At 40.5% G+C, this 13,543-nt stretch overlaps 1 protein-coding gene across 1 annotated transcript in view; it reads left to right on the top strand.

The window, feature by feature from the left end:
• The first annotated feature begins 1,756 nt into the window (after nucleotides 1-1,756).
• LOC136943502 (tectonic-1-like) overlaps nucleotides 1,757-13,543 on the top strand; it is a 54,903-nt gene continuing 43,116 nt past the window's right edge. Inside the window, exon 1 of the mRNA XM_067236851.1 lies at nucleotides 1,757-2,120. Coding sequence (XP_067092952.1) covers nucleotides 1,757-2,120 — 364 coding nt within the window. The remainder of the gene's footprint in view (nucleotides 2,121-13,543) is intronic.

Below are 13,543 nucleotides of genomic sequence, written 5' to 3'. Positions count from 1 at the left end.
TTCTGATGATGGCATAAACCATGTTAGATTGTTGGCTCTATGTGCAATGTTTGGGTTTCCTCTCCCTTGTCTTCTGTTTCTGTGTCTTTGTTTCTGTTGCAGGATGGCAGGCAGGTAGAGGAGCTGTGATTGCTGCAAGGGCACACCTGTGATCTGTGCCTCGGTCCTTAATAAGCTGAGCCCTTAAACAAGCTGGGTCTCTCCATACTAGCAGGAACATCATCACTGTTTGCTTTTTAGTTTGTAATGATTCTCTACACACTCTACACTTGCACTGATCCCACATCCACTCCCTACACTACTGATTTACATGACCCTCACATGCAACCGTTTCTTTGTAAGCACTTTTTATTGAATAAATACAGTGTTATCCTTATTTCACTTCCTGAAGTCCCTAAGTATCCATCTAATCCTCCTATGAACCCGGTTATGACAGCTTTAAACAAGTACTGGTTGGCTACACACCTCATGCCGGGCTTATACAGATGTGTGTATTGGCACTTTAAAAGGTTTGAATTATTATATCCACATATCAATGTATAATTGTTAAATCAAAATGTGAATAGCCTACAAATAATGAGCATACTACAGGCTAGAGGCGATTCTAGGTTTTAAAACTGGGGGTGCAAAAACATTCTCAAAATTAAAACTAGATCTTAAAATGTATAATTAATCATTAGAGTACAACAAACCATGATAGAACATACAACTCTGACATCACTTTAGCGTGTTCTAAAAACAGTTCTTCGTTTTTTTACATTAATTTGAAAATATAATGTTTTCATCCCAACAGTAGGGGGTGCAAAAGCACTCCCTGCACCTGCTGTAAAATCCTCTATTCTACAGGCTGTGCACAGTTGGCTACTATAGTTCTCAATAAAGACATTTTAACATATGAAACATGTAGCCTTAAGCAAGACTTGATTTCACTCAATAAGGTTTGAAAAAACAAGTCAGTGAAGTTCTCAATAAAGACATTTTAACATATGAAACATGTAACGTTAGCCTTATGCACGACTTGATTTCACTCAATAAGGTTTGACAAAACAAGTCAGTGACTTCGAAGACGTAGCTACTTAGTAGGTGTGTTGTTTGGCGACGACGTCTGTCTCACATGGCTTAGTGGCGACGTACTTATCTCAGACATACTTAGTAGGCGTAAGTTTTTTTTAAATACTTTCGAACAATCGTCGCCGCCAAGTCGCCGCGGGTAGACGTTCCTTACATGGCGTCGCCGTCAAGTCGCCGCCAGTCTCTCGTTTGCAGTCCCATTCAGTCCGAATCAAAAATCCACACGGTCGGGCGGCGACGTATGGTTAGGCTGCTCCTTATCCTTCCCTGGTAAGCCTAGGAATGTCCCTTTCCGCACGCCATACTAATGTAACGTTTCACATCATAACACATTTATTTTTTGTAGGCTACCATATGCATTTACGAATAATTTTGAGACATCTCTCCATACAAGATTTCTTTCAGATCGTCACAAAATAACGTAATGAAAACACAAACGAGTTGAAAAACATCTTATTAAAATACATATAAAACATGGCGATTTCCGTGACAATAGTAATTGATTTTATTATTTTACGTGACAATATTACGAAAATCTGTGATACAATGAAAGCATTAGTTCTAGATTACGAAGACGCCACACATACTCCAGTTAGGTAGAAACTTAACCTGGAAGTACTTCTTACGAAAGATCTCTTAGCAACGGCGCAAGGACGCAAATCAAAAGGCAGGCAAATTGGGCAGGATGGAGGTATTGTTTGGTGTTTTACTGATGCATAGTATGCATGGATTTGATTTCTTAGAGCTGAATACTTTAGACAACATGGACATGGTAAACCATACTCTGGATCGTACCAACAATTCAATTTTTGATTTATTTGATTATCAGAAGTTTACAGCGAATGAGAATACTAGTGGATCGGCGATTACGGATTCCACAGTAACGCTAGCACCTGTAGCATATAGGAATGCTACCCAAACGCGGGTGACCGGAGATAGCCCAACACAGAGAACGTCTGCCTTGACCTCACTGTCCACTGCAGAGCATATACCGCTGTTATCACAACCTCTGTCGTCAATGGGTTCCTTATCGCTCCCTGTCAAAGACGGTAAGTATTGTGATCCTTGCGACTACAGTACTAGGCTAGTTAACACTACTACTAGTCCTACTAGCCACACAGCAGGGGGGTAGCTGGGGTCTGACAAGCGTTTTACAATGTCTGCGGTCTGAAGATAGAACTAATGCTATATAAATTCCCAAGAGGAAATGCACTTTATTGTCACAAACATGGGGAGAAGGGAACTTTTGTATTTTTTATAACCACTACTTGGTCAAGGCAAATATGTTTTTCTTTCGAACAAATATGTATTTTACGATGTTGTGCATCCTCAGAAATAAATAAAAATTCAGTTGTTGCCAACATATTTGGTCGCTTGGTACACTGGGGCGGAGCTAGACATTGTAGACATTCGGGATTATACCTTCACGTGCTAGTCGGAATATCCTATTTCCCACTTGTTAAACCATAGCAGAGAATGCCTAATATGGGGAGAACTCATAGACTTATAAAGACACAGCAAGCCTGCTCTTTCAAGATGGCGTCCCCATTCATTTCTATGAAAAGTGCTCAGTGGCGCAGTGAGGCAAGCGAGAGCGCGAAACGGAGTCTGGGCGACCATGTAGAGACAGAAATGACATGCCGTCGTGTAAATAAGATAAATAAGGCAATTTAGTTTGATTAAGCAAGCTATAGACCTATTTTATAGGAAAGGTAACCTTAAATGACTTATTTTGTGATCGGGCGCTATATATATATAAAAATAAAGAATATTTTAAAAAACATTTTATTAACTTGACCTTCCAGGGGGGGCGGGGGGGGGGGGGGGGGCGCAGGGGGGGGCGCAGGGGGGGGGGGGGGGGCGGGGCGCCTCCCTAATACAATGGTAGGGGAAACACTGCTATCACTGTATCCACCTTATAGACCTTTTTTGATGAACATTCTAGAATTTTGGCCCTTGAAAGCTTCCGGTTTCAGATGCGCGAATGATTGTTTTGATGGAAGTCAGTTTAGAAGCATAAGTGAGCAAGTTACTGTGGCAAAAAATGTTGCTGTGTTTGGCTGTTCGTCGAGATTGGGGTGAACAAGTTGTCAACAAGTTTACATTTCCTATAAAAACGGGACGAGTGGGTTGCTGCTGTAAAGAATAGCTTGTTGATCTTTCAACGTTGTTTCAATAGTAATATTGGTGGAAATACCGTTAGAATCGCATTGGTTTTTCAACGTTGTTTCAATATTAAATAAGGGTGCAAAATGATGATTGGTCAACATCAGTCTGACGTTGTTTCAATGAAATTAGCGTTGAAAGCGGATGTTGATTCAGCGTAGTTTCAATGAAGTTGGCTATCTGGGTTAGTGCTTTAACCCTTGTGTTATCTTCGGGTCATTCTGACCCATCAGTCATTGTGACCCACCGTCGTATTGCGACAACTTTACTGCATACAAAAACAAAGTGAAGCATTTTCTTTTAACCATTGGGCTGTCTCAGACCACATTGCGATGGTTAAAATAAAATTATTTTATTTGTTTTTGTATTGGATAAAATTGGGTAAACACAACGATGGTTCGTTATGAACCTTTGGGTCATGTGACCCGAAGGCAGCACAAGGGTTAAAAAGGTGGTTTGGGGTGTATAACTTGTCATGGAAGGGCATTTCCAATCATGCCTAGCATCAGTGGCGATGTGTCCTTTCTTAGGTTACTGAAATGAATTTGCGCAACAGGCAAGGGATCCACCTGAACAATAAATATACTTCAGTAGAGATAACTCGGTTGTGGATCTGACACTGCATGCGTAGTCCTAGGCTATGGCTAAAGGCCGAAATATACTTCTGCGTCTCCGTTTACGGATGGGCGGGCGCACGGATACGCACGGATAGACTTCGTTTATGGTTCTCCGTAGGCTGTGTGGCGCAACGTTTTTTTGTAAAGGCCGAATATGCTTCTGCGTCTCCGTTTACGGATGGGTGGGCGCACGGATACGCACGTATACGGATGGATAGACTTCGTTTATGGTTCTCCGTAGGCTGTGGGTGCTGAAAACAATTCACCCCCATACAAAATAATGTAGCTGAAAAACCTAGCCTTGAAGAGACCACCCAAAACACTGTATCGTATGTGTACTCATTTAATTTTGTGGACAAAAAGCTGACGGAGGAAATCCGCATCCTACTTGGTGTTTGGGCTACGAAAGACCTCCACAGATTTAGCTAGTTGCAGTACTGCCAGTAAAGGTGGGATGCAAGTGTTCATATAGGAATTTTGGTGGGTTAGTAGTGCCCTGGTCCAGCAACACATGAGCACCCAGCCGTTTGAATTTTACTCTGACGATAAAACTAAAACCCAGGACCGGTGATGTGGGACTTTAAGGCTCTGACTAGGCTCTATGTCTGCATTAAGGTAGACAAGGTTGTGTCCCACCTCCTTTATTAAAACACGACCAACTTTATTGCTGTGGAGGTACTGATAAGACTCTGAGATTTTCAGGTTATTCATCGCTTCACCATCCGTAGCAAGAGAGTTAATAACGTACACTAGCATATTTAGCTACTTTATTTGAGGCCACTTTTTCAGGTCGTCCTCCCATCACTCGATAGTAGAAGGCAGAGGTATGATCAAATTGTCCCATTTCAGGTGCAACAGGCTATGTTCCCACATGTTTTATTTTGCATCAGAATTCGCTTACCGCAATTACTGTTTATGAGCGTTACCATGACAATCGCCGGCTCCAGAAGTTGCGCCCATAATTCAGGAAATATTTTTAATGCCTTGTGGTGTATAATGTTGCATAACCATAACAATATTGTGGTTATCAGACATGATTTTTTAATCTTCGTCTTTGTTCCAGAAGAACATGTCAATAATGACGCCTTAACATGCCACGATATCACTATTTATATTAGGCTATAATTACGTTTGTCATGCCATGAACATAATTACGTTCATTACAAAATTGTTAAATCTGCTTTAAAATCACTGTAGAATATCAAACCCTTTCTCTTTGTGCTCATTCAGCTAATGTAAATCAGCAATAATGTTCCCTTTTGTGCTCGTCCCCTGTTCGTATCCGCGAGCACATTTCCAGGCAACTTTTCTTGACGTAAGCAAATAAATGGGGTGCTAGTTTACCCATTTCGGATTGGTTTCAAACTTAGCAAAAATCAGGAAAAAATATTATTTGAAAAAGCTAGTAGTATGAGCCAGGTTCGAGAATCGAACACAAATTATTGGGGGAGATAGTTTTGGATATGTTGACTGGAGTTAAAGGGGTCATTGATTGCAAAACTGATTTTACCTTGTCATAGTTGAATAGCGACAGTTCGGTGGGTAAAATGGACATACACTGAAAAAACTTGTAGGATATACTTGATAAAATCCTCGTAACAATTTGCACTAGCACTTTAAAAGTAAATTGTACTGCTGTTATATCGTAGAACTCATTTGCCATAATCTAGTAAAACGTACTTACCACTAAACTTCACATTCTTAGGGATACAGTAAATCTTACTTAATATTTATTGTATGAGTTATATTTATTTAAAGGAGTCATTGATTGCAAAACTGATTTTACCTTGTCATAGTTGAATAACGACAGTTCGGTGGGTAAAATGAACATACAGTGAACCTCAAAGTCCATTGACACCTCTTTCCTATGCAAATCTCAAAATGAAAAAATGTGGCTGTAAAACGGTAGCTTTTCAACAAAGCCTTTTTTGGCTCTGGTCTGTATCTTTGTCACGCCCCAAAATTTACATCCAGACCCCACTCACTGGTGTTCTTGCCCAGTCCGAGGTAGCGTAGATCTCCAATACTAGTTTAGCTGCGTGCTGCTCTGTGTAGGATACTTCTATGGAATTACAAAGAAGAACGTTTTGAATTATAACAAGGATATTGAAAATGGACCACGGTCGTAAATGCTATGTTCCAGGCTGTACAGGGAAGGCTAACACTCATAGTCTTCACAAGGAGCCAAACATTCAACAGGCATGGCTGCTGTTTGTCTATGAGAAGATCCCGGCGAAGTTCGACACTAAATTATTCATTTGCTCTAAACATTTCACCCAAGACAGTTTTGACAACCTTGGACAATTTCAAACAGGATTTGCTAAGAAGCTGAACCTGAAGTGCTGTTCCGACCGTATGCTCATCGCAAGCTGTAAGTACAGTATGATTTTGTCGCTAACAGTTATTAGCAATGCTAACGTCTCCTGTATCTAGCATAGGTAGAATGCTAAATACATTTCTAAACACATCAACATACTTTACTTAGCAAATGACTCTAGCTAGACTAGCTGTAGTCGGCATTAGAAGGGAAGCTTCCAAAAAAATAGCCAGAAAACGAATAGCAGTCTGGCCTATTGCTAACGCCTGTCTAGATTGGCTATTTGAAAGACCTGGAGAAAGGCAGGTGCTAGATACAGGATACGTTAGCATTGCTAATAACTGTTACCGACAAAATCATACTACAGCTTGCGGTTGTGATGAACGTAAGGTCGGAACCAGTGTTTCCAGATTAGATTGACAGTTTTCCGCCCAATAACAATTTAAAACCCGCCCACTTCTATAAAAAAATGCCCAAATCCTTACTTTTCCAGAAAGCCTTCTAAAACCATTACATGTTCAATAGAAAATACGCCACAAACATTTTAAAACTTTAATCTGCAAAAACGGATATTACATTTACAGATCACTGAGCACAGTGAGAAAAACATTACACTTTAAGTTTTAGCTCAACACAATAAAGTAATTACATTCTGCCATGACATGTAGATTAAGCCACAATTAAACTCCAAAATCCAACCTATTTAGAATGTATATAGCCTATTTTTTTTTTCAATAAGCACAGAAACACTACTAGGCCTACTGTATTTGCATCGATTGTTCTCTCCCCTTCGCGATTGTTCCTCTCTATCCCTTATACACAAACACAAAAATGTATTGCTAGAATTTACAGTATTGTTGATATCGCAGTATCCATGGATTCCAAAGCCCCACTCCAAATGATTGTCCCTACAGTCACTGCACAAGCCAATGAGCTTACTGGCTAATAGATGGAAGAATCAAATCTCCCCAACATTTGCCGGGGAGGTTTGAAAGTAGCGGATGTCCACCCATTCCTTGAAAGGCCAGAGCGAACATCCATGAGGCTGGAAAGTAGCGGTAGTCCCATGCGATTTCTTGTCATCCTTTAGCAGCGTCACCTGGGAAAATTCCCTCTCAACATGAGCGTTGAATATTGGCAGTGTGGGCAATCGAAAGGCACCCAGTGCTAATTCCTGAAAACACTTTTCCTCCCGCATCTTTGAACGCTTCAACTTCCATCCAAAAAGCATCAATGGCCTGGTTACTTGAGAAGCCTGCTGATGCTGCATTTCTCCATTGGCACTCTAACTTGTCCATTGAGCATGAGAACAACTCAATTGGTAAGTCTTTAACTCCTGGCCTGTTTGTGGTAGACATCACAGAGGTCGGACGAAGCAGCTCCAGTTTGTCAGCATTTCCAGTGATGAAGGTAAGCGCATTTGATATTGCACCAGAACTTCTTTTAGAAAAGCCATATATCGCGCTGAAATTCCCTCCTTCAACTCAGGCGTTAACGTACTTGCTTCCAGAAGCTGTTGGAATGTGGTACCTAGGTCTGCATCCTGAGGTGACGGGTAGATGCTGGACGATTTAAGATCAAGTTCCCTGAGATGACTGTCAGTGTTCATGCGCAATACGCTGGGCTTTATAACTCTTTTCAGTGTAGACATGTACAGTCTTTCAATATCTTTAAACACACCCAGCGTGTCTCCTTTTTCCAGTTGGAAGTATTTATTCACGGTTCTGATTTCCGTCAAAATGGGCCGGAGAAAGTGCATGTAAAGGCTATTCGATTGGTCGCTGTACATTTTTTTCAGTAGCCTAGCTGAATAACAGTGTTCTGCATTTGATACCAAGTTGAAATGGATCTTGAGTGCGTCTTTTTGATCTAAAATCCTCTCGATGCAGTCTGCTATCACTAACCTACGGGTAGAGCTGGGTGATACCAATTTCAGGGGACACTCCATCGTTTATGGTCTCATAGATATTCCTATAGTCACTCTGGCGTTTTGCTGAATGAGCACACCAGTTATAGGTTTCTCTAATCATATATTCAAGGTTGCTTGGGAGAAGTTGCATAGCTTTGTTCGCAAATAGATCAAGTGAGTGACAAACACAGCAAATAAGCTGTAGATTAGGCTGCTTTTGTTTGAGTAACGTGAACACTGAGTGATTTTTTCCGACCATCACACTTGCCCCGTCTGTAGCAATCCCCACCATGTTTTTGATGTCCAGGCCACACATCCTCAGAAAGGCATCGATTGCGTCAGTAATTCCAGTAGCACTTGCGTTGTGAAGATCAACAAGCCCCAAATAAGTACTAACAAATTTGCCGTGTTTCTGTGAGCGGTACTTAACACACAGACACAGAAGTTGACTCACTGATATGTCCGTGCTTTCGTCAAGGTAGAGAGAATAAGGAGACTCGCCAATATCTTGCTGTAACTCCTCTCTGAAGTGCGGTGCCAGGACAGACTTTATAACTGCGGTACACTTGGTCCTGTGCATTTTGAATGTTCCCATCTCCTCGTGCAAAATATCTGACAAGTCATCCACTGCGTTGATGGAAGTGTGGCAAGCAACATAGGTTGCAATTCTGAGTTCACAACGTTTTTGGTCATCATTGATTGTGCCTCCACTATTACCAGCCATTGGTACTGTAAATGATTTCACGCTGGGTACACAACGGGACTTGTGCTTCTTTGTGGAAGCATGATCTTTCAGATCGCTAAGTTGAGCCCTGATCTCCATGTTACAATATTTGCAACGGGCTTTACACTCATCTTGTGGGACAGACTCAATCCACATTTTCAACTCTCTGTCTCCCACTCTTTTCTGTAAAGCTTTTTATACTTCCCCCACTTCGGCATATTTTTACTTTTTGAAAAACAATGCAAACCCAAGTTAGCTACGATATGCTTTAAGCAACTTCATGCTAGGTAGGCCTACCCTATAGGTCAGCCTCTGTTCCTTGCCCTTCCTGTATTCAGTTCCTAATAGTGATTGAACAATAACACATGCCAATCAAATAGTTTGTTTGAATGTTTTTTAGTCTTTAAAAAAAGCGCCCAATTGTAACGAAACCTGCCCAAATTTAATCAACCCGCCCAAGGCTATTTTGCCCTGCGCAAATGTGTCGAGGGTCAAACTGCACAGGGATCTTCTACGCTACGGTATAGACAAACATCAGCCATGCCCGTCTAGTCAATGTTAGCTAGACTAGCTCATCTGCTTTTTATTAACGCTGATTTGCAAGGAATGCAAGAACAGCTAGATAGCGAAAACACCTAGACTGTAGGCATGTAAACTAGTTTAGCTTGCTAACGCAAGAGCATAGGTAGAATGTGTGATGATTTAGCCTAGTTTATTGGCAATGGGGCTAACGTTGTTTCATGTTCCTGACTGTTTCATTCAAATAAATAACCTGTGTTGTTATGTAAATCTACAATTCACGATGCATGTTTGTCCACATCTTTGTCAGGTTATTTTTCAGCAAGATATCTAGAGCTAGCTAACTGAAGCTGAGTTGAATCACGATATAGTTTGGTTGCTAAGCTGTAACGTTCTACCCACTTAAGTCAATCCAGTTTGCTTCGACAACAGAAGTGAAAACAACTAACGTTATCATTTCAAATTATATCTAGTCAATCTGTTGAAAACAGTGTTTTTATTTCAAGTCTCCACCTTTGGTGTTTCAGTGAGTGCTGTTGGCCGTGTTGCGTCTTTGCTCCCCAGCTTCACTCGTTGAAAACCAACCAATCGGCGCGCAGCTCATCTAAATATTAATGAGCATACCATAAAAGGAGAAAAGATAGTGTTTTTTCCCGGGAACATTTCAGAGGATCTATCAGGGGGCATAGAACAGCACCCGGGCCATTTTCAACCCAACCAATGTTACATACCCTATTCGGAGACCTTAAGGAACAGTGTGAAATACCCCAAAAACCCAGTCAATCACCCCTTTAAACCAATTAAGTAAAGTCAATAAAGTTGACAGGAAATCTGATGTGCTCAACATATTAAGTAAATCTCATGACTAATATTTACTGTTATTAAATAAATAAGTGGGTCAGATGGGGTCAGATGGCTGAGCGGTTAGGGAGTCGGGCTATTAATCAGAAGGTCGTTGGTTGGATTCCTGGCCGCGCAAAATGACGTTGTGTCCTTGGGCAAGGCACTTCACCCTACTTGCCTCGTGGAGAATGTCCATGTACTTACTGTAAGTCGCTCTGGATAAGAGCGTCTGCTAAATGACTAAATGTAAGTGGATATTATTATATTTTCGTCTGACATTCAGTTAGTTAGCTGTATAAAGTTATATTACTGACTATATTGACATTTTCATAAAATTATCTTTTGATAAATGTTACCAAATTAATGTAATAATTTTCTTTATGCATTCAATATACTTTCATCACAAATCACACAACAAAAATACAATTACACAGTTTCTTTGGACCAAATATCCATAAATGTGATCAAATCACTGCTAAATCAATTCACATGGCACAAGCCAAAACTCTAAAATCAGAAGATGGTCTGTGAGACACTCGGGTGTCTAGCATGACCTTTTCAACAACTGTAGGGCTTACATAACTAAAGAAAATGCATGTCTTTGGGTTGGGAATGCAAGTAATAAATTCTCCCAACAGGCTTTGTGAATGCATCCAAACAGTAAGGAGTGGTTTAACAGATTGTTACCTCATCAAAAAGCCAACACATGTCCTGATGAACTCTAAAGCTGCATGTGTTTATGAAAATAAAGTGTCTCATGACAGTGGTAAAAGAAAAAAAGAAACTTAGATTTTTTAAATCATGTCCGTGTGTAACTGACATTTTGGGTTTCAAACTGTAAATTCGTAACTTTGTGGTAGAGTAAAATGTTAACTAAACTGTCATAATTTCTAACAAGATTGTACAGCACCTGCCATGGCGGTAGCATTTAAGACAGCAACTTACATTTTAAAGTTTGTATTTTTGGGGACAGCTTAATCCCATCCAGTTCTACGAAACGTTTCTCAAACGCCTCAAAAGTGTAGCGCAGTGTTGGGGGGTATGCCAGGTTGAGGGCATAAATCAGCCCCATGACCAGCACGCAAGCTTTAGCAGAACTCCTGCATCCTGGCAACATCTCCTTGCCTTCAAGAAGGATGGATACATCCACTGGATCCTCCATCAGCACCATGAACAACCAGGATCTTCAGGATGTGTTGAGTGGCATCACTGCGGCTGTCCTCCTGCATACAATTCATAAGAAAAATGAAGACAATTCTTTTAACCCTTGTGTTATTTCTGACCCATCAGTCATTGTGACCCACCGTCGTATTGCGACAAATTTACCTCTTACAAAAACAAAGTGATGCATTTTCTTTTAACCGTTGGGCTGTCTCAGACCCCCCACATTGCAAATGTTAAAAGAAAATTGTTTTTATTTGTTTTTGTATTGGGTAAAATTGGGTAAACACAACGATGGTTCGTTATGAACCTTTGGGTCATGTGACCCGAAGGCAGCACAAGGGTTAAGAATATTTTACATTAATCAGAGCGGAATATCTCGATCCCTAAATTGGCTTTCATCTTTTACTTTAGGGTTACGTTGCACTTTAAATGACAACACATTAAAATTTCAAACCGTGTCATAAAAAAATATATTTAAAAAATCAGGCTCGGCAAGGTACAGTATAAGGCTGCGGATAATAACTTCACATTTCATCTCAATGCTGTGAATAGATTCATGATGTGTTAGTCTGAATTACAGGATGTGGAGTTAGAACACAAGCAGAGATTTGAGCTCACGCAGTAAAAGCCATGTGTGGATGGATGGAGCATATAGGGGCATTAAATCTATAGTGTGAGGATTTGTGCTATGCGTACGCATTGGGCAAAGTGGGTGTGTGTGTCTCCCCTGCAAAAAATGTGAACAAGCACACCTGACTCAGTTTGTCGAGGAACGGCCTCAGCTTGGTCCCCACGGCACCTCCCTTGGCCAGAGAAATAAGTTTAGGTGTGTAGTGATCCAGTTTGTGCATGAATCTCGTCATCAGGAATCAGGCCAAACAGTCTCATGCAAAAGGAAGAGGAAATTCGGTAAAAGGTGTTTTAAACCCTGTACATATTAATGGTGTATTAACAAGATAGCACTTTAAGTGGAACACTAATTTGGCTTCCAATCTTAACAGTTGTTAAGTGTTTCAAGTTTAATTTTAAAAAGGGGTAAATAAAGGGGTTTATATGTTCACCTACCTCTGCTTCACAAAACAAAACAGGCCATCTCTCTTTGAAGTCATCGGCAGCTGGATTACATTTAGTCATTACCACTCACAACCTCAAGCCTTCGATAGGAGAATGTTTTGGCAATTTTTTCTTCAATAACCTTTGTGTTGTTCTTCTTCTTTACCTCATTAAGAAGCTGCAGTCTCTCTATCTCCAGTTTCTTGCTAGTTTCTCCACTTGGATGTGGAGGAAGGTAGTTTACCTCTGCTCTCTTTGGTCTCTTACAGTTTTTGGCTGGATTTATCTCCCCAGGAGATTTCCTTTTCAATGAGTTCATGTCAAGTTCAGGACAATGTCCTTCACGCCTTTGCAGTTTAGAACGGAAATTTGTAGGGCTGTCCCCGAAAATAAGATTTTCTTTGGTCGACCAAGACTCGCCTAAACACTTCTGAAAATCGAGTAATCGAAATTTGAAACGTTTTTATTTTCTACAAATGTCACAATGTTTTTCATCAAACCCTTTTATGTGATGTTTTACCTCACTGTTTTAAGAGATAATATGAAAGAAATACATACGTAAGAAGGGAGATTGACAACTAGACAAACATAATGTACTAAAATGTTCCCGATCTGACTCAATGTAGCTGCTGGACATTCCAGATTCAGCCGCTATAAAATAAGCTATTACTAATAATAAGTCTCGTGTCACCAGTGCTGTTGTTACCGAATGCCGATATAATACAAAATGACTGATTGGTTATTGTGTATTATCTCTTACAATGTACTACAAATAAAAAATATTGTTTGTTTAACATGCAAATCATCAGAGCACACTGATCACTGCCTGAAAAAGCATGCACACTTACGTAGAAGCCGAGTGGGGAACAGTGCAACAGAGAAGGATTTTGTCTTGGTCAGAGAAGATAATGTAATTCGATTTGGATGTGATTCTTAGGCCCCGTTTACACAGAGGAAAAACACATATTTTCATGCGGTTTGGCCTTTCATTTACACGAAAACTGAGGTTTTATCACAGAAAACGTTCATTTCTAAAGACTCCGGCCAAAGTGGAGATTTCTGAAAACTGAAGGCCGAATTATACTTCTCTGACTCCGTTACGGACAGTCGGACGGATTGGTTGAATTTATAGTACTCCGAAGGCTGTGGGTGATAAACAC

This window comes from Osmerus mordax, chromosome 1 (assembly GCF_038355195.1).
Source record: "Osmerus mordax isolate fOsmMor3 chromosome 1, fOsmMor3.pri, whole genome shotgun sequence".
NCBI classification, from domain to species: domain Eukaryota; kingdom Metazoa; phylum Chordata; class Actinopteri; order Osmeriformes; family Osmeridae; genus Osmerus; species Osmerus mordax.
Note: the sequence above shows the minus strand (reverse complement) of the source record. Positions and strands in the feature narration are given on the sequence as shown.